The following is a 25,386-nucleotide window of genomic DNA, read 5'->3' as shown; positions in this document are numbered from 1 at the left end:
TGAAAATTTGGGAACATTTAAAAATAGACTGGATAGGATCTTTGGATCACTTAGTTATTAATGGACACCAAACGAGCACGATGGGTCGAATGGCCTCCTCTCATTATGTTCTTATGAAAGAGAGACAGTGTTGGAATGAGATGGAGACAGAGACAGTTAGACAGAGAAAGAGATAGATAAGAGAGAGAGAGTGATAGAGACAGAGAGAATGAATATTTGTCATGCCAATAAAGCTCATTTTTAATTTGAATTTCAGATGTCCTCAAACCTTGAGCTCCTCGATCTGCTGCTTCACGGTGCTGAGATCTGTCCCCACGGTGGACATGTCACACAGCTTAATCACTGCGTTGTCCAGATAGTCAAACATACCCTGAGACACAGAGACAAGAGACAATACCATCAATACCATGGACCCTGTCCATTCCACACTGTCCCCTACCTGTAACGGTTTACATAGGTCAGCCAACACCTGCCTGTAAGGGGCCACAGAGTGTGAGTGTGTGGGTGTAAGAGAGAGTGAGTGTACGTGTATGCTGAGCTGCATGGGGTATGGGGTACTTTTCTTGCATGTCTTTTTAGATTTAGATTTAAGGTAAACATTTCTGAGTCAGTGATTTAAGTTAAATATTTATCTTTAAAACCCAGATTTAAGATTTAGTTAAATAGGTAGTCAGACAGCAAATATTTATTTCAAAATCGAGATTTTGCATTTATTTCAGTATTTGTTTTTCAAATTGAAATATTTATAAATGTGGAAATAAAGTCTTAATTATGTAAAAAACATCTGGTGCTGGAATGCTCGTCTATGTGTCTGTATGTCAGTCTGGTGTGTCTGTGTCTGCTGACCTGCAGTGCATCCTGGTACTGCAGTGAGGCGGTCATGGCCTCCTCCAGGCGCTCCATTCTCTCTCTCCACGTCCGGTTCAGACCCTCCCACGCGGCGTTCATCTGGGAGGGAGGAGGAGGGAAAAAGAGAGAAGGAGAGAGAGGGGAGTGGTCAACTTCACAGGCTGCAGTTCTCAATACCACCTCTAAGTGGCAATAGTATAGCTGGAATACTCATTGTCCCTGGAATAAACAAACTATGAAATGATGAAACACAATATCCAATTTGTCTCCCTCTCTCTCTCTCTCTCTCTCACCTCGTCGATGGTCTTCTTGACCTCGGGCTTTTCCGTTTCCCCGCAGGCAAAGATGAGGTCAGCCCCCAAGGTCCTGACAAACTCCAGCTCCTCACGCAGGCCGTCAGTCTCCCCTTTAATGGCCTGGAGGGAGAGGGAGAGGAAGAAGAGGGAGGAGGAGAGAGAGACGAGAAAGGTGAGGAGAAAGGACAATAGGGACAGAAACAAGTGAGATGAAACCAATAGACTCAATATTGTACTGAATTTCACACAAGCTCACAAATGCACACTCACACAAACACTCATACTCTCTCTCACTCTCTCTCTATAGTGGTTTCTGCTCAGGCATGTACCTCAGCCGCCTCGATCTGCTGCTTGATGAGGGACGGGTCGAGGCTGGGGTCCTCCAGCTCACGCACGATGTCCTGAGAGTCGCGCAGCGTGCTGAGCAGCGCTGCCACGTCGGACCAGAAGCGGCCGGCCAGCTCCAGCACGTCCAGCAGCTTCCCTTCTCGCTCCTCTGCTCGCCCACGTAGCTCCGACCACAGCGCCCGCAGACGGGCCACCCCGGCCTCCACCACTGAGAGAGGGGAAGGGGAGAGAAACAATCAGAACCAGAATCAAAATCACAAGGACAAAGCCTGAGACTGGGTCAGAACCACAGAACTTCAGGAAATTAACACAGAAGACAGTCAGTACACAACTCCCCACATCACTCCCCCTCTCCCTCACCCTGGGCGGCGGGGTCAGTGTTTGAGCCCTGAGAGCGGGACACCAGCTCCTCCCCTCGGGCACACAGGGCCGTGACGCTAGGCAGCAGCTTGTCGTGCTCCAGCCCAGAGGACCGGTGCTCGGCCAGCTGTTCCCGGATCTTCTCCACCTCCGCCGGGATCTGTGGGGGCTGTCGTAGCCGGGACACCGCCCCCTCCAGCGTCTCCAGCAGGGGGTCTATCTTATCGTGGAACTGTGGTGGAGAAAGGGAGAAGAAGAGAGAGGGGGAGAAGGGGAGCGAGAGGTGAGAAGACAAGGGAGATTGGGAGGGTGAGAGAGAGGGAGGGGTAGGGAAAATCCAAAAATTAACAATGTCAAACAAGAGAAAGAGAGAACAACCTTCTTTTTCATAATTTACAGCACCTTCCGCCAAATGATACAGTACAATAGTGATGTGACAGACAACAGCTACACACACAACACACTGAGCAGCAACAGTCTTTCTATCGGTCATTTATTCAGTCAAGAGTCTCTGTCCATCTGTCTCTCTCTCTGTTGGTAGGTCTTTTGCTGTATAACTGTCTGTTTCTGTCAGCATATCTGTCTCTGTGTGTGTGTGTGTGTGTGTGTGTGTGTGTGTGAGAGAGAGAGTCTGTGTACATCTCCGTCTGAGCCCGTAAGTGTGTGTGTGGATGTGTGAGTGTGTGTGCGTCTCCGTCTGAACCCGTGTGTGTGTGTGTGTGTGTGTGTGTGTCCTCCTGTCTATGTGTCTCTCTGTCTTACCTCGCCAAGCTGTGGTGAGTAGCAGTGATGGTTGGGGTGACGATGTCAGAACACACACAGCACATCCACAATGAGGGAGGGAGGGAGGGAGGAGTGAGAGAAAGAGAGGAGAGAGGGGAAGTATGAAGGGATGAAGAGGAGGCACAGAGGAGATAAAGAGATGGAGAGGGGGAGTGAACAGGGATAAAGAGGGAAGAAGAAAACAAGAGGAGCGGGAGGAAGGGATGGAGAGAATGAGGGAGGTGGAGAGACAAGACAAATATGTTAGATCAACAGCATGCAGGCAGGCAGGGCAATAACACAGTGCAGTTAGAGCCCCTGGGGCAGTTATACAGAGACACACATCCCTGGGGCCCTTTTACAGTGAGACAGAGCCTTGGTGCTGTTATATAGGGCAGTACAGTAGCTATTTTGGGGGTACCTGTGGGACTGTGACAGTAGGGTTAGTTGCTGTGGAGTTTGGGTAGTCAGTGTGGGTAAGTACTGGGGTACCAGAGCGGACTGTAGCAGCAGTGTTAACATCAACACAGTATTGTGGGGGTCAGTATTTTGGGGGTACCTGTGCGGACTGCGACACGGCCTCGTCCAGTGCAGCCGCCCTGCGCTTGACCTCGTCCTTGATGTTGCTGTAGCGCCGGTCAGCCTCCTCGTAGTGCTGGCTCACCTGCGCACCCCCCTGGTCACTTAGGGCGGCCAGCTGCGGCCCCAGCTTCAGCAGCTTGTCAATGTGGGGCTTGTGCTCTGCTATGGACTCTCTCAGGAGCTGGAGGATTGAAGGAGGGTTGAAGAGAGAGAGAGAGAGAGAGAGAGAGGAGAGGGAGATTTGGCAAGTTTGAAGCAAATAAAAAGGCAAACATTTGAAAGTCTGGCCAGTGCCTTAGCATCCCTCTCCCTCTCTACCTCCCCACTTCCCTCTCCCTCTCTCCCTCACCCTCATCTGCTCCTGCTGCTGTCTCAGTGTCTCGGTGTCGATGGCTGGTGGAGGCAGCTGGGCGATGAGGGCCTCTGTGTCGGCCAGCCAGGGCTCCAGCTCCCCTTGGGTCTCCCAGAAGCGTCCTGCCAGGCCCTGGGCCCGCTCCAGGGCACTGAACCGCTCCGAGTGCAGCCGGCTCACCTCCTCATAGCGCTCACTCAGAGAGTCCACCTTATCCTGCACCGAGCAGTGTAGAGAGAGGAGAGACAGAGAAAAGGAGAGAGGGAATGGGGGAGAAGGAGGCAATATCTAAATGTCAGATTGTAATACACACTGTACTACACATATACACACTATACCCCTCTATCCCCTTGCTCTCCCTGACCTGCAGTGTCTATGCTCAATGGGGCACCTTCCCTCCCTCACCTGCAGTGCCTGTCTCTGCTCGGGGGTACAACTGTCCAGGATTTCAGCCCGCGAGGCGAGTAGCTGGTCCAGAGTGTCCCGGTGCCGGATGATGTCAATGGTGAAGGCCTTCTGCACCTGCAGCTGAGCCCCAGCCACCTCGGGCTCCAACCCCAGTGGCCCCAGCGATGCCAGCTTCCTCTGCGTCTCCCCGGCCCAGCACAGCTCTCCATCCACAGCCTGCTCAAACTGCACAGGGAGGGGAGGATTGAGAGAGGGGGACGGAAGGCAAGATATGAAAGCAAAGAGAGAGGAAAAAAAAAAAAGAGAAACTCAGTAACAGTACATCATGGGGCATTTCTCATCTGTCTGTGTGTCTGGGTGACTGGGGGGGATCCTGCATTACCTGCTGTGACCTCTGGATGGCAGCGTCGATCTGCTGCACCCGCTGGGCAATGACATCACTGGCAGAGCGGTAGCGCTGGTTGGCATCGGCGACCAAGCGGTCCAGCCCCTCACGGGCACGCCAGGGCACCAGCTCCAGCAGGGCGTTACCCACCTCGTCCACCGTGTCTAGCACTAGCCTCTTCTCCACACACACTGACCGCAGCTCCTGAGGGGGAGGGTATAAAGAAGAGGGAGGGAAGAGAGGGAAGGAGAGGAGAGAAAGAACAAGGATGAGACCCCCAAAATCAATCCTATTCTTCACTTCCCCTCTCTCTCCTTCTACCCTCCCTCCCGCACCCTCTCTTCTCACTCTGCCTACCCCTCACCACCTTCTGTCCCTGCAACCCTCTCAGCCCCACTGCTCTTTCCTTCGCTCTCACCTTCTGCCTCTCCTGATACTGAGGGGAGGAGTCTGTCTCTGTGCTGCTCAGCTCTGCCTCCACGCTGTCTAGCCAGGCAGTGATGTCATCATTGGCAGCTGCGAAGCGCGCAGCCAGCTGCAGAGCCTGCTCCAGTGTGCGCAGGGCACGTGCGCTGCCCGCAGTCAGCTCTGCGTAGCGGCTCTTAATCCCATCCAGTTTCTCCTGGATCAGCAGCACCTCCTCACCTGTGCACAGGTAAACACGCCCAGTTACAGATACAGGTAAGCACATACTAATAGGTAAGTACACAAACACTTACACACACACACAAAGATAAATACACACACTTAGATACAGATTTTAAAAACATAGATACACATAAATACACACAAAAATGAAGATACAGATAAACACACACCTATAGACACACACAAGCAGTTAAAGACAAATTTAGTCACACAGAGACATACACACACAGATACAGGTAAATATAAATATGAATACAGACACAGGGACACAATAGTGAATAGTCTGTCAGGCAGCCAGTCAGTCTGCTCTCCTGCCTTGTCGCCCTGACCCACTTCCTGTACAGATGTCATGCTAATGGCTGCCGACTGCTCTGACCTGTGGTCTGTTTGAGCAGCTCCTGACCATTCTTCACTGCCTGGTCCACAGTCTTCTTCCTGCTCAGGATCTCCTCATTCAGAGACTGGGGGAGAGAGGGAAGGAGAGAGTGGGAGAGATGGGGAGAATGAGGGAGGGGGATGAAGAGACCAGGGGGAAATGTACTTATTACTATCACAGATAAGAAACATCGCTTTGCCTTGACATGAGGAGATACTCTCCCTGTCCTTCCCTGCCTCGCTTTTCCTCTGCACTGTGCTCCCTCTCTGCTGCAACCTTTTGTGAAATTCTTCCCTCCATCTGCTGCTCTCTGCCCTGTAGCTCCATGCCTTCTCCTCCTCCCTCTCTCTCCCTTCCTGTCTGCATATTTGTAGCTCTACTCTATGCTCCCTCTCCTCTCCTCCACCCTTTCCTCCTACATCCCTGTACTTCTCTTCTCCCCCTCTCCTAGCCTCTCTCTCCATCATCCTCTCCTCCTTTTCCCCCTCAAATTGTATGTTTTGCTGGTGTTCATTTTTGTTTCAATAAAAGGTTTTGTTCAAAATATAATTCTCCTCCTCTCCCCCTCCCCCACTGTCTCACTCTCCTCCCTCTCTCTGTCATACCAGTAGCAAGGTGTGCTGCTCCTGCAGGAGGTCCTGCCTGTAGTGAGGCACAGTGACCACTGGGAGGCGCTGCTGCGTCTCTGCCAGCCAGTTCAGCACCTCCACCTCATCTTCGCCGAACAGGCGTGCGTTGGCCAGTGCCTGCTCCAGTATGGCTGCTCGCCGCTTGCACCAATCGCTGAGCTCCCCGTAGCCCCCACGCACCGCCCCAACCCGCTCCCTCAGCCAATCACGGTCCACCTCGCAACTCAGCAGGGACAGCGAATGGCTGAGGGACTCCATACGCTCCACCTCTGGCCCCCGAGATTCCACCTCCTCCTGGAGTGCCTTTATAGGTTATATTTATTTATTGATTGGTTGTTGTATTTTTTTTTGGGGGGGGGGGTATTAATTAAGTGTGAGCCAGGAGAGATGAGCAGCAGCAGAGAAATTAAAAGAAGTAAAGTGGGAGGGAGAAAAGAAAAAGACATAAAAAGGAACTTAAAAAAACATGAACCATGCAGGTGCCAAATAATAATAATAATAATAATAATAATAATAATAATAATAATAGATAAACATTGACATACATAACTCATGAAACTGAAACAGCAACAGAAAACTGAAATTAACATAACATGCTAATAAACAACAATAATAACAATGATAATGATGATGATAATAATAATACTTCCAATTTACTGTGGCCTCCACTGGGGGAAGATGTACAGGATCTGCTCGGCAGTGTGTGGTGATCTGCTGAGATCTACAGGGATCCTGCACTGTGTGCGGAAATTCACAGGGATCCAGTGTGGCCGTGTGGGGGATTTGTGCATGGTGACTTACAAGAATCTTGTTGGCAGTGCATGGCACTTGACTGGGAGCTCTTACCCGGTGCCGGGCGATCTGCTGGGAGATCTTGGCAGTCTGGGTGCCGGTTGGCTCTGCGCTGCTCAGCCTCTTCTCCGCTGTGCCCAGCCACTCACCCAGTGGCTCCAGCGCCTCATGGAACTGGTGTGCCAGCTCCAGCAGCTGCTCCAGCTGGCACTGCCTGCACACAGGAAGTGGGAGAGAAAGAGAGAGAGGGGGCAGGGAGAGAGAGAGGGGTGAGATACTATTTCTGCTGTGTATAGAGTAGTAAGTACTGTATACCTCCTACCAAGCCTGCAGCAACAGTGCAGTGTATACAGTGTGTTACAGTACAGTGTGTATACACAGTAAAGTACAGTACCTGGCTTGTGCCTGGTCCAGCAGTGCTGTCCACCGCTCGCCCAGGCTGTCCAGCTGCCGACGGATCTTGTCCCTGTCTGCGGTCTCCGCAGCAATGGCAATACGTTGGCCCTCCACGCGGATCATCTCCACCGTGCCGCGCCGGTCCTCTAGCAGCCGCTGCAAGAGCTGTGGCATGCAGCGCATGCAACATAGCACAACACGCAACACAAAACCACATGCAACACAACACACAAAACATGTAACACCCAACACACAAAGAACACACACAGAAAACACAGAGTTAATGTCTGTCATTCGGTCTGCACCCATAGCCTACATTCATCTCTCTCTCTTACTCTCTCCTCTCTATTCCCCCTCTCCCCTCCCCTCCCCTCCCCTCTGCTCTCTTATCTTTTCCCATTTTCTATTCCTTCTTTTATCTCCCCTATATTAATATTCCAGTCCCACTCTCCACCCTCCCTCCACCCTTTCTCCCAGTCTCTGACCTTCTGTTCCTGTATCTGGGCCTTGACGACACGGTACTCCGCAGACGGTGGCCTCTGATTGGCTATCAACTCCTCAGTGTCACCCAGCCAGCTGAGCAGTGGCTCCAGTGCATCCTGGAACTTCCCACAATGCAACAGGGCTTCCTGCAGCTGCGCCACACGCTCCGCCACCTGTGATAAGGACACATTCAGCACAGCAACGTACAGACAGACAGACTGACATACTGATTGACACACTGACACAAAACAAGCATAATACACATACTCACAGGTTTCCCAAACAACCCAGCCTTTTCCCCCTCCCCTCCCACACCCATTTCTAGCCTCCCACCAGTACCCCCCCCCCCCCATCACTGACCCTCTTGTTGAGGGCGTTCCAGCGCAGGTTGGTGCTGTCCAGCTGCTGCTCCAGGCCATGTGTGTCGCTGTGCTGGCCGGCGCTCTGGATCAGGCCCTGGCCCAGCGCATTCACCTGCTGCAGACGCCCCTGCACACTCTCCACCTGCTCCCTCTCAAGCGCCTGGCACACAGAGGGGGGAGAGAACGCAGAGTTAATACAGTCACACTGACACTGACTGACTGATATATGGGACAGTCAAAGTGTGGTATGGGACTACATTACAAATTTGTATAAATTACAACCTATCTGCCCTTCCCCTCTTTCCATGTACCTCTCCCTCTTTCTCTCTCAATTCAATAAAAAAAAAAAAAAAAAAAGGTTTATTGTCAGGACAAAGTTACATAAGTGTTGCCAAAGCATTCACAGACAGGCCCAATGATCAGGAACAGTCTCTCTCTCCCCCTCTCCCTCTTCAGACAGTTGTCCAGCTTTCAGCTAGCTACTAACAGCACTGGAAAAAATAGTTTAAATAGTTCTCATTCTCCCCCCCCCCCCCCCCCAAGCACAGACTGAATCTGCTCTGCCAATGTAGTGGAGAACAGAACTGGTGTAGACCATACAGAACAAAATACCTCCCTCCCTTCCTCTACCCTTCTCTCTCTCGTTCACTTTCTTCCTCTCCCTTAATCTCATACTCCCTCCCTCCTCTTTCTCTGTCCTCAGTTGTAACTAATATCCCCTCCATCAGCTCTCAGATCAAACCCCCCACCCTCTCAGACCCTCCTTCACTGTACTCAATACTCAGTTCCAGACATGCATGCACATATACACATGTGCAGCCACACAGAGACGCACAGACACTCACACATGCACTGTCACACAGTGTGATGTTACCTAGTGCATTACAGACCTGGGAGGGTAAGGGGGGTGCTGCACTGGAAACAATTCTAAATAAACTGATTAAGAAATAAATCATAAGTATTGATTATTTTAACAGTGCAGCGTATCACTACAGCAGTCTATTGCCCTGTAACTAGGCTATGTGGTGTGTCATGGCCTGTCATGTGTGGTATGAGAGAGAAGTGCTAATATACCAGCAACCCACAATCCTCCAATTCCTCTCTCTCTCGATATCATTGTAGCATTGTTTTCCTTCATTTATACAAAAGACGTGGTTGCTCCCCCATCCCCCATCCCCCCTCCTCCCTCTACAGGTGCTTCCTGAAGGCTATTTTGAAGACAAGGGGTCCCTCCCTCCCTCTCTTCCTCCCTCTCTCCACCTCCATCTCCATCTCCCTTATTGTAACAGCACTGTTACTACAGGCCCCTTCACAATCACACAATACAAACACACACAGTCTGAGGCATATTTTCTCTGTGTCGCAGTTGTCTGGTATTAACTAGCACAGTAATAGCTGACTAATTACACCCACACCCTCTGCCCCCCTCCCCCCCAGAATTGTGATAATTTAAGAGACTGAGCTAATTAATATAACTTGAAATAGATATAGTTACAGCAGCATGGCACGGCACAGTACAGCACAGTGTAATATAGCACAGCACAGTGGTTATACTATTGTGGTTCACTATGAGTGATGTACTGACAGCCTGGACGCTTTATAGTCTGTCCAGACCTTACACACTGGGGTAGGGCCTTAGCCCAGCTCACACTCTCTCTCTCTCATGAACACAATAACAATCCCACAGTCACTGATGACAATGACCCCGCATTGTTGTCCCCCGCACACACTAGCACTGGTAGGGAGACAGACAGACAGCTAAAGGAGAAAGACAGAGAGTTCCTATAAAGAAGAATTCCTGAATAACTAAGATACTGTAAAATAGACAGAAAGACAGAAAGAGAGATAGAGACACGAGTGTAGATGCCCTATATCGCCAAACCCCACCTCCCCATGTGAGTCACAGAGGCTTTAACCCTGAGCTCTTCATGACATCACTGAACCAATTAGCCCCTTAATTGCTGGAGCGTCCCGGGGCAGCCAGCTCTTCAGCTCCAGGGGGGGAGTGGCACAGGGCTCCACAGATGTACTGAGGTACTGTAACTTAAGGGAGAATCACACCTGGCCCCTTACATCACTAGTGCACACACACTCAATAACTGGCACTTGATTCCTACTGTACTGAATCTGGCGATTGTGGCAGGGAAAGCGATGAGAGTGACTGGGCTAAGGCAGCTGCCCCCCCCCACCAGGGCTGCACTGCTGTAGACCCTGGAGATCGACAGGTAGATTGCAACACAATGACAGAGCTACAGTACAGGGTATGCGAGGGAGTGAGAGAGTGTACGTGCGTGGGAGTATTCAAGAATTTCACTCTCATTCCCCACTTCTCTCTATCAGAATCCCTGCACGACAGACTTTACCTCTGGCTGGTAGCCCTGATCCGTATGCTCTGGGCACAACATTCCCAAAACATTCCCGTCTTCCACCTCGGACAGAGTGCCGTCCAGGTCACGGACTTCCGAGAGCTCTGGGAACAGAGTCCAGAGAAAGCCTGGTTCCAGATGGTCCCAGTAATCCCCTCCCGACCCAGAGCTGGAGCCAGAGCTGGAGTCGCAACTGGATCGAATTTCTGATTCCGACTGAGATGGGGATTCCGACTCGGATTCTGACGGCGACTCCAGGGCATCGGAGCGGGAGTCCCAGTCACTTTCATCCCCAGAAAGTGAGCCGCCCAGCACAAAGGACACCTCACCTGGACGGCCGCTCTGGGGGCCGGACACGCACTCCCAGGAGTCCTGGCGGGAGAGAGCGTGTGGCAGTACGACGTGGGGGTGGTTGTTGTTGTTATCGTTGTCATTGTCATTGTCCCGGGACAGGGTGATGCGCTCAGGAGCCGCCAGGTACACAAAACTGTCTGAAGCCAGGAGGGCCCCTCCCTCAGTGGGGTCGAGGTCCAGCTTTGGGGGGAAGGGTGGCATCGGGCTGCAGGGAGGGTCAGGTGAGGGAGATGGGGAGGTGGAGGTGGAAGAGGAGGCAAGTGGTGGCGCAGAAACCGCCAGGTACACAAAACTGTCAGTCACCACAAACGCAGTATCCACGTCTTCACTGTGCGTTACCAAGACGTCTGGAGAAGTGCGAGATGTAGAGGGAGTGGTGGGGGAGTTGGAAGTGGTCCCGAGGGGCAAGGGGGCTGCAGAATCCTGAGCCCGTCCCTTGAGGTGTGGGGTTTCCTCCAAGTGAGAGCGTGTGTGTGTGTGCAAGTGCGAGTCTGTGTATGTGTCTGTGTGCATCTCTGTGTCCCAGTCTATGTGGGAGTGTGCATGTGGGAGTGTGCGTGTGTGGGTGTCTGTGGTTGGGTCTGTGCATGAGTGTGTCTCTGTGTTTGTGTCTGTGTGTGCGTGCGTGTCCGCCACCGTGCCCCCCTCCCTGGGGAAGGAGACCAGCTCCTCCTCTCTCTCCTCCTTGTCCTTGTATCCCTCCTCCTCCTCTATTTCTTCCTCCTCCTCCCTCATTTCCTCCTGCACAGAGCAGTTCCCCTGGGTTGTGGGGCAGTACGGGTTCTCGGGTGTGGGGGAGCGTGGGGGATTGGGGCGGCAGGAATCCTGGGATGCAGCAGCAGCCTCACTGTCGTTTGCCAGCTCCTCTCCCTCATTTCCCTTGCTGTCCTCCTCCTCTCTGCTGGGGTTAGAATCTGCTTCAGAGGGTGCACTCCACCTGTCTGCTCCCCCCACCCCCAGGGTGCCCGCCTCAGAGGGAGCAGAGCAGCCTGTGTCTGTGGCGACCCCCAGCTCAGGCTGTGTGTTGGCTGTGGGTTGCCCGTCTGATGGTTCTGTGCCAGCCTTGCCCTGCTCATCCTCCTCCTGCAGGCACTGCCTCTCCAGCTCCAGGAAGAGGTCGTCTGAGCCGGGCTCTGAGCTGCCAGCCACGGAGGGGGGGCGTGGGGTGGCTTTGGCATGGGGGGGCTGCAGCTCTGGCTCCCCAAAGCCTGCAGGAGGTGCCAGTAGAGGCCAGCAGCCCAGGGAGCTCTCACCCTCCTCCTCCTCCTCCTCCTCCTCCTCCCCCTCCCCCTCCTCCTCCCACTGCTGGTAGCTCTGAAATTCCTGGTATTGCCAGGGCTCTCCCAGGCTGCTCCCAGCTGGCCTCTCCTTGCTCTCCATCTTTAGCACAGCCTCCCACCCTCTTTCCTCTCTCTGCTCCCTCTCCTCCTGCTCCCTCTCTCCATCTTGCTCCCTCCTTGCTTCCTCTTCCTCCTCTTCCTCCTCTGCCTCCAGCTCCTGCAGGATCTTCCTCTCGTCCTCCTCGAATTTCAGCTCGGAGGCCGTCCTCTCCCGCAACTCCCCGGCTGCGGGGGGCCACCCCAGCAGCCCCCCCAGTAGCCCCCCCTCGCCCCCCTCCTGGCTCAGGCAGGGTGAGAGCGGCAGGCCCCTGTAGCCCCCCACTTCGTCCAGCAGGAAAGGTGACGGGGGGTCGAGCAGGTACAGGTCGCCCTCTCCCTCCTCGCCCAGCCCTCCTGCCTCCTCCTCACTCTCCTCCCCTAGGTGTGGGGGCAGCGGGGGCAGGATGTGGTAGTTGTGGTGGCGGGCAGGAAGCTTGCTGGCCCCTCCCCTCAAGCTGCGGGGCCAGGTGCGAGATTTGGGGGCTCCGGGGGGGGCCTTGGTCCGTTGCACTGGTGAGGGGGGGAAGGCATCCCCTGAAGGTAAGAGGGGGTTGCTCTCCTGCTCCCTGGCTTTGGCCCCACATTCGTCCTGCTCTGATTGCCACAGAGAAGCACCTGTGACACAGACTGGGGGGGTTGCTGCTGCTACTGCTGCCTCTCTCCTTTCCTCCTTCCCTCTTTCTCCCTCTCTCTCCCTCTCCCTGCCTTGAGCCAGGCTGGGTGGTAAGAGGGGTGGCGTGGGTTTGGGTCTGGGCCTGGGCTGTTGGGTCTGTCTGTCCTGCAGCGGCGGATTGTGCCCCTGACCCAGGCCGGTGTTGAGGTTCTGTTTCTGGTGCTGCATCAGCGCAGGCAGCAGGCCCCCAGGCCCACGGAGTGGGGAGGAGGAGGAGGAACTAGAGGAGGAGGTAGAGGTGGTGGTAGAGGGGAGGGGGAGGTTTGGGATGCGAGGGGGGATGGACGGAGCAGGGACGGGGGGTGGCTGGGGGACAAGGTATGGCAAGGGCAGGGCAGGAGATAGAGGCAGGACAGGGGACAGAGGTAGGACAGGGGACAGGGGGATGCCAACTCCAGACAGGCGCTTCTCGCCAGAGTCCCCCGGGGACAGCTCCAGCCTCTCGACGAATTCTGGGTAGGAGGGCGGAAGGAAGGACTTCCAGGAGCGGCGATGGGGGTTGTTGTCCTTCCGGTCACCACCCTGCTGGCGCCGCTTGGGAACTGCTGGCAAACCGGGGCAGACGGAGACCGTGGTGGAGGAGGAGGAGGAGGGAATGATGGAGGTGGTGGCAGAGGAGCAGGAGGAAGAGGAGGAGGAGACGGAGGGCAGGAGAGGCGGCGGCTTGCTCTGGGGGTCACCCGTCAGCTTCAGCGCATCGAAGATCTGCCTCTCATCCAGCTTTCGGGGAGGGGGGGGCTCCTGGGCAGCCTCGAAAACACCCCCCAGCGTCCCATTGCTGGACAGGGTGCTGCCATCGCCCCCACCAGCTCCCACTGCCACACCCCCAGCCGAGCCCAGTGTGCTGCGGGAGGGCTGCCCCAACTTGCCCGCTCCGCCCTGGTCGATTTGCTCATTGATGCGCATGGTGTCATAGATGGAGCGCTGGGGCACATAGCAGTCCTCGATGTAGCCCTCCTCCTCCTCACCCTTTCCCAGGCAGCGGGGGCTCTGGCGCAGGCAGTCCGGTCGGCTCAGGGGCTTGCCCATGGCTCCTGCTGCAGAAGGATCCCGATACCCTTATCCCGATCCAGGGACACGCTGATGGGAGTGGGTGGTCTGGGTTCAGGAGACACACGGACACACGGCGGTCCGGGCACGATGTGTTTGCGTGTGTGTGAATCTTTTATTGCGTCTTCACACACCAACTAGACCCAGGGCCCACCGTGTGTTATTTGTTGTGTATGTGTGTGTGCGAGAATTTTGTCTGTGCACGACGCTCCTATTCTCAGCCAAGTGGTGCTGTGCACTCAAACCCCTCCAGTCCCGGGAGCCACAGCAGGGCCGACACACACAGGTTGTTCTGTAGCGATGCACAGAAGGAGAGGAGGAGGAGGAGGAAGAAGATTAAAGAGACGTTGCTTTCACAATCTTGGGTTTCAATGGAAAGGAGGAGGAACAGAGTGGCTGGGCAGCGCTCGGGTTTGTCTTTTTTTAGTTTTTATTCACCGTTTTTTTTTGCCTGGACGCTGTTGTGTTGTTTTTCAAGACTGTCCGCATCCCTATGGCCAGTGGTCAGGGAGGTTGGTAGGCGGGGTCAGTGCCGCGGACAAGACAAGTACAAATCCTGTGAGAAGTAACAGACGTGATCCCTCTCTTCCTCTCCGTCTTCTTCTCTCTCTCTCTCCTCCACAACAGGCTGCAGTCTTTCCATGTGTGTTATGAGACCTCCCCCCATCCCCCCTCTCTCACTTGCACACTCTGCACTACTTCCTTCCTTTCCTCCCTCCCTCGTTCCCCCCCCTCTCTTTTCCCACAACAGGAAAAGCGAAAAAAATGCAGGGAAAGGGTTGAGTAAGTTTCCAAACTTCCTCAGTCTAAGCCAGGAGCTTAATACTCCTTTTAAGGTGAGAACAGTACAGTGTTACACAAAGGAACAAGAAAAAACTAATATATATATATATATATATATATATATATATAGTGAGTAAGTGTGTGTTTGTATACGTGAGAGTGTGTGTGCGCGTGCGTTCCTCCCTCTCTCAGGTTCACATAGGTCTCAGACGTGCTGCAGACACAATCACGACGACTCTGTGCTGCAGTCCAGGAAAACAGCAAATAAACAAACAGAACAGAATGAAATACAGATCAGAGGAGGAGTGAGCTGCCAGTCCAGAGCACAGGGGCTGCGACTCCCAAAGTCTTGAACGATAATTGAAAATGTGCTTTTACAATAACTCCTCTCTCTCTCGTGCACGCTTTCGTTTTTTCTTCCTCTCTTTCGTGCCCATCACAAAAAGAGAATCAAACTCATCCGGGTCTGGAAGAAGCACCCCCCTCCTCTTCCTCTTCTTCCGCCGCCTCCTCCGCGATCTCTCCTTCTCTCTCTCTTTCTCCCAGTCTCTCCGGTCGGCACTTCATGTGAAATCCTCAGTGATTCTCAGCTGCATGTGACAAAGCACGGGCCTTCCTCGCCAGCAAACTAGTTCTGAACCCGGATTTGATGTAAAAATGATGATAAAATAAATAAAATAAATTAAAAATAAATAATACAAATTTATTTTAAAAATAAATCAAAATCTCAGTTTTCAGAATTTAAGTTTTCCGCTGCACGGAGTCCGAGGTGGCTGAAAGGAGAGCGACTGATCTCTGACGGGGTGGAGGGGGGAAGAGAGAGAGGGGACCTTTCCTCATGTCCTCGTCCCCCTCTCTGGCTCCAGTTCCCCCCTTCTTTTCTTCTCACAGCAACTCTCAGCAGCAGCAGCAGCAAAGGCAAAAACTCAGGGCCCCCTCACCCACCACAAAACACACATACAAAAAAAGACGCTAATGGGTTTAAACAAGCCCAGGAATTAAAATAAATTAACGACTGATAAACAAACAGAGTGGAGAGTCTCTCAGTTAAGCCAGCAGTCAGTGAGTGCACCGGTCTCTCTTTCCCTCTCTCGCTCGTTCTCTCGGAGGCACAGATCCAGAGAGCCAACCAGACAGGCAGGCAGATCCTCAAAACAGCTCCATGCTGAAAGGCAATGCTGGTCCACGACAAATCCTTGAACTCGCACAGTGTGTGTGTGTGTGTGTGTGTGTGTGTGTGTGTGTGCGCGCATGTATGCAGACAAGGTATCCGCAAAATCAACAAAATCCCAGCTCCACAGTCGCTCTCTCTCTCCCTCGGTCTCTCTGCCTCTCAGGCTGCACTGCTAGTGAAACGGTTTGCAGCTGCTGTAAAAATCTCCCACTTTTTCTTAGTCTCTCTCTCTCTCGCTCTCTCAATCACTCACTCGCTCACTCACTCACTCTCTCCCCCCCTTGCCCTCCCTCCCTCCCTCCCTCCCTCTCTCGCTCTCTCTCGCTCTCTCTCTCCCTCTCCTGTTTTTGTTTGAATCGAGCTGGAGTTTCCTGTCGTTGTTTTAAAAAGACAGGAAGTCTCCCAATCACAGCCGACACCCCCCCACCTCCAAAAGGAAAACAGCAGCAGACAGAGAGAGGGAGGAGTGTACAGAGGGATTTAAAAAAAATATATATTCCTTTGTGTTTCAGAATATTCTCAAAATAATCATTTTTGGCCAGAGGATAATCCAGAATAAAACACACAATAGCTCAGCAAAATATACACGTGTGTGTGTGTGTGTGTGTGTGTGTGTATGCAGAAATATAGATCATAGTGAGTGTTTTTACATTCCAAAACAAAAACTTTGTTCTTTGTCTCTTTTGTGTGACACACTCAATTTCACTCGCACCCTGTTTTTTTCAAAACAATCCAGAGCATAGGCCTAAGCACACACAGCCCAGGCTGCTGCTGCCCAAATCACAGCTTCTTAACCAAAAGGTCTACATTTCCCAGAAACCACTGAATCCATAACTGAGCTGACTCACACACACACACTCATTCACACTCACAAAGACACACACACACACAGGCACATACTCAATCACAAAGGTATAAATACACGCACACAGGCACGCACACACACAAATGGCCAAAAAAATAAAACAGAAAATAGCTTGTGGCTGTTTTGTAATCAACGCTCAAATTCTCCCGACCTCTGCTCCTCCTCCTCCTCCTCCTCCAAACACAACAATACAATCCATTACAGAATAAGGGAGAGAAAGAGATAAGGAAAGAGAGAGTGAGAGAAAGAGAGGTAGAGGGAGAAAGAGAGAGAGAGGGAGGGACAAGATCCAAAACAAGTTTATCAATAACACTTGGCTTTCCCAAAATAGACCAGTCACTGTACAAATCCTCAGCTCTCTCTCTCTCCCCCTTTTGCTCACACAGACATACAGACAGCCTCGTCTTGTTTAAAAAGAAAAGTATAGCATAAAATAAATTAACGAATAAGATCAATAAGTCATCCAAAGGAAATATTTGTATAGATAAAGAAACAAAGACCGCAGCCTCCCCCCCACTGACTCCACACATTCCTCTGAGCTACGACTCTTACCCAGAGAGAGGGAGTGAGGGAGGAAAGGCAGAGAGTTTGAATCTTTGACAGAGAGAGAGAGAGAGAGAGAGGAATGGAAAGGTTGGAGCAGAGGAAGGGGCAGCAGGTTGTGTTGCAGAAAATAAAAGAACAAAAGGAACGATGGTGATATAAAAACAAAGGGATGCAAGAAAACAGAGAGAAAAGAGATCTTGTGCAGAGGTGTTCTCATTTTATTTTTGTGGCCAAACCTTCCTTTCATCAGGTATTTGATCTTTTCCCACCCATCTCTCTCTCCGCTTGTCTCCTTTCTCACTCTCTCTCTCCCTCCATTCTCAGGCTCTGTGTTTCTCTCTGTTTGTTTAAAGACCTCTGGCAAAGTTCAACTAGTGTGAACCAAGGCATACACTCCACCCCCACCTTCTCTAAACGGATTTCTTCTGTTACTATTACCATGGCCGTGTACTGCATGTAAAGCAAGCTAAATACTCTTAACTTTCTCTCTCTCTCTCTGCCCCCCCTCTGTATTTCCAGTTGTGTAGCAGCTGTCATGTCCCTCCAAGACATTATTTTTTTAAAGGGAACAAAAGGAGTTTGTCAGTTACTGTCTCTCTCCCTCACACACACACACACACTCGAGTTTATGGTGGTGGTGTCCCTCTCCCTCTCAGCTGACCACAGCCAACACCCCCTCCCCCCCTCACTCTTTCTCCTCAATCAAAATAAACACAAGTAGCCCAGCTATCAGAGGAGACACAGACCGAGAGCAGAGAGTGGGAGAGGGAAAGACCGAAAGGGGGAGAGAAAAGGGGAGAGGCAGAAGGGAGAATAGGGGGGAAATAATTTAGGGAAGGGGGAAGAGGAGCCAGGGAAAGAGAGGGGGGGGATAAGGAGAGAGAGAGAGAGAGGGAGAGAGACAGAGACATTCTTTGTTCCGATTCTCCTTTGTAAGCAGCAGAAGCAGCGAAAACGTTTCTATTACTGAGTCAGACAGTTAGTCAGTCAGAGGGCCGAGGAGTGTGTGTGTGTGCACGCATGTGTGTTTGTGTGCGTGCGTGTGTGTGCACGTGTGTGTTTGTGGAGTTGTGTGAGTGTGTGTGTGTGCATGTGCGTGTGTGTGCATGTGCGTGTGTGTGCGGTTGTGCGTTTGTGTGTGTGCATGTTGTCGTGAGCTTTACACTGGTTCACTTTCTGTTTATGGAATACATCTGCTGACCAGCGGCCACAGCACAGGACTCACGACCAGACAGGGACACTGCCCCATTCACTCGGGATCTCTCTCTCAATTCAAATTCAGATTCAACACAAACTCTATTACCACAAATTAAAAAATGGTATCAGACACAATACAAATGCAGATAGATAAAAAAGGGAAAATAAAAACACATTAAATAAAAACTTGTAGACCTTACTTATATTTTTATACACAACTCTCTCTCTCCCTCCTCACCTCTCCTTCCCACTGATTCATTCCCTCTGCAGTAGGCAGGCTGGGGTTCACGCCTAGTTTAGAAGTCAGTGTGAAAATTATTCCGCTCGCTGGGGGGTCCTTTTACTGAGCATTAATATCAGCCCCCCCTTCCCTCCCTGCCCCTTTGCTTCCCCTGCCCTCCCTCCCTGTCTGTCTGCATATTATGTCTGTCTGCCTGGAAATTATGCAAGTCTTTGTTTTGTGTCTCAGTGTGTCAGTGTGTGTATGCCAGAGCATCAGTGCATCAGTTTATCAGTGCGTCAGTGTTAATGCAGCACTGTCTGTTCACACTGACAGATTTGAGATCAATTTCTTTTGTTCAGTTGCAGTTCTGTAACTATGATATTCTTCAATTCCAATTCTAGAATCATGAATTAATTGAATTGAGAGAGAGAGAGAGAGAGAGAGAGAAGCTAACAGACAGCCCAGCTGTTCATCGCAGGCCTGTTTATTTGCTCACAGAGAAACACCTGTTGTAATGATTCTAACCCCCCCCACACACACACACCTCTCTCTCCCTCCTCTCCATCCCTCTATTTTTCTCGCTCTCCCTCTCATGTCACACGGTTTCCTTTCCCTCCCTCCCTTCCCTCCCTACCTCTCTCTTTCTCTCCCTCTCTCCTACCTCCCTCTCTCTGTGCCCTCTCTCCCACACATTTTCTCTCGGTATCCAAGCAGCAAGAGAACTTTCTGTCGCTCCTTCCCTCCCTCTCTGCTGTTTTATCATTAACCAGGTGTTTATCATCTTCCTGTTGCTGTACCAGTGTCTCAGTATCTTCTGTTGGTTCTGCCTGGACACAGAGCAAACACAGCTGCACCCCCTGCCCCTGCTCCCTCCCTCCTTTCCTCTTTCATTCCCTCTCATTCTCCCTCTCTCTCTTTTCTTCTCTCTCTCTGCCAGTATGAACTCATTGTGTAATGAATTTACATCATTGCATGAAAATGTGATGAGATTCCTGGCTCACTTGACTAGTGTCCCTCTCCGACTGTCTCTCAATTAAATTAAATTTGCTTTATTGGCATGACAACAGTGTATTGGTATTGTCAATGCTTTACAGAAGTGCTACAAGAAATCATATTTCTATATTTCTCTGTGACTGTGACTTTTTCTCTGACTGTCTGACCATCCGTCTCAGTGACTGTTAGTCCGTCTACACGGGGTCTGAGTGTAATACAGTGTAGAGTGTATACCCAGTTACTGTGTGAATTGCTGGACACACTGTCCTCCCTCCCTGTCTGGGAACAGGACCTCTCCTCACTGAAATAACTTCATTCTTTCTTTTTCATTCATTCTTCATCACTGTCTTTCTCTCCTTACCCCTCCCTAGTTCTCTCTCTGCCTTTGTTTAATGCTTTCTCTCTCTCTCTCTCTGTGCCAGTCCTCAGTGTGCTGTTCCCACAGGTGGATCAGTAAGTAGGGCAATTGTGAAGTCACTGCCAAACCAGGTCATTAACTAGAGCCCTGCTCTGTACAATTGTATTATTTTATTGTTTGTCAGATACAGGGAGAGAGAGAGAGAGAGAGAGAGAGATAGAGAGAATGAGATAGAGAGAGTGGGGGCTGGAGTGCTGTGTAATTCAGAGCAGCTGAAGTAGCAGCAGTACAGAGAGACTGACACTGTGACTGAGGCAGCTGACAGAGACAGACTGACAGCTCTATACACACACTACACTATAATGCACTCCACATACGGCTGATCCAGTCCAGGCTTTAGAGGGAGCAATGGGGTTTGGCCTCCACATGCTGTGCTGCCAGAGAACAGAGTAAAACATGCAAATCCATTTTAAACATCGTTTCACTGCAAATGTATTCAAAGTGAGGTGACAAGCCTACAATGCAGTGCTACAGCCACCCTGCCTGACGTCACTCGCCTCACTGAGCCAATCACAGGCCGACATCACTACGACCCGTAGCAGCTGTGCGCCTGTGTCTGTATGCCTCGTCTGTTTGGGTGCTTCTGTTTCTGTGTCTTATCTGTCTGTCCAAGTCGTGTGCGTGTCTGTGCACGTCTTTGCACGTCTGTGTGCGTCTCTGTGTGTGTGTGCGTGTGCTGCTGTGTGTCTGTCTGTGTGCATCTGTGTGTATCTGTGCTTCTGGGTGTGTCTGTGCTTGTGTGTGTGTGGAGGGAGACATCTGGTCTTTTTAGTGCTCAGGATCAAAGGCAGTATCTATGGATTTGTACGTATTTATTTTCAAATTTCATAATTATTTTTCATCCTGTTGAAGTGCGTTTTCCTCCAGGCTGTGTCCTAATGCAGTAATGTCATTAGAGTAACTCAATCAGGCACAGGCAGTCACAGGGAGCAGATACAAGGCTGTTCTGATAGTCTCTTCCTACAGCCAGGATCCTATCAGTTCGTTCTTTGTATGAATCTTTCTTTCCTTTCTTTATCCGTCTTTTTTCCTTTTTTATCTTGCAAGACAGTTCTCACTTCTCTTTCTCTCCCTCATCTCTCTCACTGTCTACAGTGGCCCCAGTGTCTTCAGGTGCCTGCTGTCAGGTGTGGTCAGTCTGTGTGTCTATAGTCTGTGTGTGTGTGTGTGTGTGTGTGTGTGTGTGTGTGTGTGTGTGTATATAGGTGTCTGTGCATAGGTGTGTGTATGCGTCCAGCCCAGCCCAGCCCTGGCATTCCCATCAAGAGTGAGAGAGAGAGAGAAAGAAAGAGAGAGAGAGGATGCACAGAGTGACACACAGATATACACTCACCCCCTGCTCCACAAAAATGTCCCGCAGCTGTTTTTGGGGGTGGGTGGGGGTGCTCAGGGGGGAATTTGGGAGCAGCACAGTCTGCAGTGGGAGGTGGGGGGGGGGGGTGCACATGGGAGACGGACAGCTGAGATTCCAGACGCTCCGAGGTCCAGGAATTCTCCGCCCCACTGTACCCCATCAGATTTAGAAACACAAACAATACTGAACAAATTCACAATGTGCTAAACACACCCTGAATTGTACTGAACGCATTCAGACTGTACTGAACGCAATACACTCAATTGATTGGACACAGACACACACTGTCAACTCACTTTTAACTGTGTTTATCATACTGTGTTGTTTTGCTTCACTGTAAAATCTTTTATTGCATTACTGCACTCTGTGATTTTGTGCAAAAGCCTTGCAGAACTACATGGCTGTTGAGTGACACAATGTCTTTAAAGGTCCATGTGTGCTTACACACAGGGAGAGAAAGCGAGAGAGATAGAGAGTCTCGGGCAGGGTTACTCTGCACTGCACTTGGGGTTCCGCCCTCGGGACACAGCAGGGGGTCAGACCCAGCCGCGACTCCAGGCCGCCCAGTCGACCTCTGCCCCTGGCTCTGCCTGCCTGTCTGTGTGTCAATTAGGTCATAGAACAAGGATGACTGTGAAGCAACACAGCTGATATTAAGTCCCACGCACACACGCACGCACGCACGCACGCACACACGCACACACGCACACACGCACGCACACACGCACACACGCACACACGCACACACGCACACACGCACACAGACCACTGCTGCCTTACTGAAATAGTCTATGACATCATCAGTTTGGATTGGAAGTCCTTGGAAGGGGGTAAGGGGGTGTTTCCAGTTTTAATGAGAGACAGACTTCTTTAGAGTTTAAAATTACCTGGACGCCTCTAGTTACAGCACAGAGAGAGAGAGGGGGACAGAGAGAGGAAGTAAAGGAGGAGGGAGGCTGCTTTAGGAGATGAAATGAGAGCTTTGAGGAATGAACCTCTCCCTCCCTCCTTCTCTCTCACAGTCCTGGCGACAGTATTAATATATCTGCAACTCAACAGTGTCAGAGTACTGTTGCTTTCCCTGCCTTCTCTCCTACACTCCCCCACCCCTTTCACTCCTTTCCTCTCTTTCTCCCTCTCATCTATAGCAATCCTTCATCCTCTCTCTCTCCATCTGTCCATCTCTCAGTCTCCAACAATTTTAATGACTATGATGCAATACATACATCTGAAAACAGTTCAGAGTTTGAGAAAAAATAAAATTAAAATCTTCAAATATCTTTAAAATAAAGTTTTGCAATACTGCGGTTCCCTGCAGGAGAGAGGGGGAGAGTCATGAAGTCAAACAGGAAAACAGAAGAGCAGAGAGGTGGGACAGAGAGACAGCAAGGAGAGGGAAATTTGCATGACACAGAAAGAGAGAAATTGAGTCATAGCAAGGTTAACAGAGAGAGAATGAGACAGAGACACAGACACACAGACATGCACACAAGAGTGGCACTATAGTGTGACTATGGGCCCAACACCCTATACTACAGCCCCTATAAGCAGTACTCAGTACTGTACCGAGCAGCAGTTTCTCCACAATGCAAGCGCCTGCAGAACAGCACATCTCCCTGCGGCAGCCAGTGAGTCAGGCCTGACACTCCATCAGTCAGACAGCCCACCCTCACTCCCACCTCCCTCTCTCTCCCTCTGCCTTTCTCTCCATCTCTCTCTCTCTCTCTCTCTCTCTCTCTCTCTCTCTCTCTGGTGAGTAAGAGGCAGGCAGGCTTCAGTTCCAGCCCACAGACACTGCTATAAATACTGCAGCGCGCACAGTGCAAACACACACACATTCTCCAACATTCACACACACTCTCAAACTCATACACACACTAACACACAAACTCACTCACACACACACTCTCATATACTTACAGACACTCAAACATACTCACGCTCTCACAAACTTACACATGCAAACACACACACATAGACAAAGGCAAGTGTTGCCAAGGACACTCTGAGCCCAATACTGTGAGAAATGCCACAGAGTGCTGTACTTAAAATACAACACACTCTTTCAGCCCAGTCACTATGTACAATACAGCATATGGACACAGCCCAGTCTCTGTGTCATCAACATCACCTGTACCATCAACATCAGCAGCGCAGATATGGAAACCCAGGAGCTCCTACCTTGAAGTCCTGCAGCTGCTGTTTGAGGAGCTCCACCTCGGTGGCCACAGGCCCCTGCGTGTCCAGTCGTTCCTCAGCCCGTGCCAGCAGCTCGGCTAGCTCGCTCACACGCCCCTGGAAGTCCGCCACGCGTTCCACTGCCGCCTCGATGTCACCGAGGCGGGCCTGGCCCCGATCCCCCAGCTTTCCTGCCTGCCGGCTCAGGGCCTCGGCTTCCCGCCTCAGGGCCAGCAGGTCGGGGGAGCTGCCTTCCCTACGCAGCATGGCGCCGCAGTCCTGGGTGTGTTGGTTGAGCTCGCTGCGCAGAGTGGAGAGGCGGGACAGGAAGTCACGCACGGACTCTGCCTGTGAGTGCAGCGCATCTGTGTCCCGGCCCACAGGGCTCAGTCCGTCCAACTCATCGTCCAGGTCAGATAGCCGGGAGAACACGTCGCGCACCCGCACCTGCACCTCCCCCACGCCCTGCAGACGGCTCTCCAGAGACTGGCAACACTGCTCCACCTGAGGGAGTGGGAGGGATCAATGTAGATGTGAAATGTACAAAAAATCGACTCATTGACACTCACAGACAATCTGACAAGCTCTAAACAGATCTACATAAACATCAATAGTTAAAGCAATTCAACAAAGACAACTAACAGACTCATACTTTAATACACCAGGGCTATACTGCCCCCCTGCCTCACCTTCTCTCGGACCTCGTTGAACTCCCACTCCGTTTGCTCTGCCTGCTGTGTGAGTGTCTCGGCACCCCCCCCTTCAGGTGGCAAAGCAAGAGGGGGCGCATCCTGCAGCAGCCCCTGCGCCAGGTCCCTGAGGTAGGTCACCTGGGGCTGCAGGGCAGCCAGCACCCCCCCCTGACCACGTAGGCGCTCAAGGCTCTTGGCGCTGCATGCCTGTGGGCCCAGTGCCTCCTGCAGCTCCAGCTGGTGCCTCGCGGCATCCAGCCTCCTCTCCACCGCCTGCCGGCCGTCCTGCAACTCCCGCAGCCGCCCACGCAGCTCCTCCAGCTGGGCCAGCCGGGCCGGTAGCCGCTCTGCCAGAGCATCCAGCCGCCGGTTCAGCGCAGCCTTCTCATCCCGGACCTCATCCTCCCCGGCACCACCCCCCCCACAGCACTCCAGCAGCAGGTCGGCCGCGCTGTTCAGGCTGTCCTGTAGGGGGCGCCGCCGCTCCAGCTCCAGACCCAGCTGCCGGGCACTCTGCAGCGCCTCCTCCAGCAGCGTGGGGTCCAGAGACGCCTGCAGCCCCACTTCCCGCTCCTCACACTCCTGCACCCAGGGCACCAGCTCCCTGTGGGCCTGTTGGTACTGCTCTGCCCGGGCCAGGCCATCACGCAGCCGGCACTGCCGCTCCGAGGAGGCCTGGCTCAGCTCCTCCCAGTCCTGTCGCAGGCTGCCTAGCCTTGCCTGCAGGGCCGCCCTCTCTTCACCCCCGGGGGGCAGTGACTGCAAAAGCGACCCCCCCTCTGCCTGGATCAACTCATAGGGCCCCCTCTGCTGGTTCAGATCTCTCTGGAAGTCCTCGTGCTGGGACAGCAGCTCCCGCAGCTCCCCCACCTGGCAGGACAGGGGTGGCGCAGCCCCCAGGTCCCCAGCCCTCCTGTCCAGCCAGCTGCGCAGCTCCGAGAACATCTGCTGGAACTGCTGCGAGCTGGAGAGGGCGCTCTGGAGCTGGGACAGACCCTCCGCTGGAGAGAGTCAACATCACAGAAAAACAAAGATCAAAAGACAAACTTAAAGACAGTGGCAGACAGACAGACAGTCAGAGTCAGAGAAACTGAGAGGCAAAGCCAGACTAAC

General features: G+C 52.2%; 1 protein-coding gene across 13 annotated transcripts in view; it reads right to left on the bottom strand.

The window, feature by feature from the left end:
• The window catches only part of LOC136763300 (microtubule-actin cross-linking factor 1), a 129,576-nt gene that overhangs the window by 16,888 nt on the left and 87,302 nt on the right, over positions 1-25,386 (bottom strand). For 10 of the 13 annotated variants that reach the window (XM_066717195.1, XM_066717203.1, XM_066717198.1 and 7 more), the window contains 19 exons: positions 24,271-25,274; positions 23,585-24,085; positions 8,027-8,188; positions 7,669-7,839; positions 7,182-7,348; positions 6,842-7,001; positions 5,972-6,298; positions 5,367-5,451; positions 4,761-4,987; positions 4,340-4,546; positions 3,955-4,182; positions 3,547-3,765; positions 3,175-3,378; positions 2,616-2,624; positions 1,854-2,085; positions 1,475-1,701; positions 1,143-1,265; positions 847-948; positions 269-370 (listed from right to left, as the gene is read on the bottom strand). In XM_066717195.1, coding sequence (XP_066573292.1) covers positions 269-370; positions 847-948; positions 1,143-1,265; positions 1,475-1,701; positions 1,854-2,085; positions 2,616-2,624; positions 3,175-3,378; positions 3,547-3,765; positions 3,955-4,182; positions 4,340-4,546; positions 4,761-4,987; positions 5,367-5,451; positions 5,972-6,298; positions 6,842-7,001; positions 7,182-7,348; positions 7,669-7,839; positions 8,027-8,188; positions 23,585-24,085; positions 24,271-25,274 — 4,457 coding nt within the window. The remainder of the gene's footprint in view (positions 1-268; positions 371-846; positions 949-1,142; positions 1,266-1,474; positions 1,702-1,853; positions 2,086-2,615; positions 2,625-3,174; positions 3,379-3,546; positions 3,766-3,954; positions 4,183-4,339; positions 4,547-4,760; positions 4,988-5,366; positions 5,452-5,971; positions 6,299-6,841; positions 7,002-7,181; positions 7,349-7,668; positions 7,840-8,026; positions 8,189-23,584; positions 24,086-24,270; positions 25,275-25,386) is intronic. The other 3 variants (XM_066717196.1, XM_066717200.1, XM_066717208.1) reach the window with 1 other exon arrangement.

The sequence above is a fragment of the Amia ocellicauda genome, chromosome 11 (assembly GCF_036373705.1).
Source record: "Amia ocellicauda isolate fAmiCal2 chromosome 11, fAmiCal2.hap1, whole genome shotgun sequence".
Classification (NCBI taxonomy): Eukaryota; Metazoa; Chordata; class Actinopteri; order Amiiformes; family Amiidae; genus Amia; species Amia ocellicauda.
This window is presented reverse-complemented; position numbering and strand designations above follow the sequence as displayed.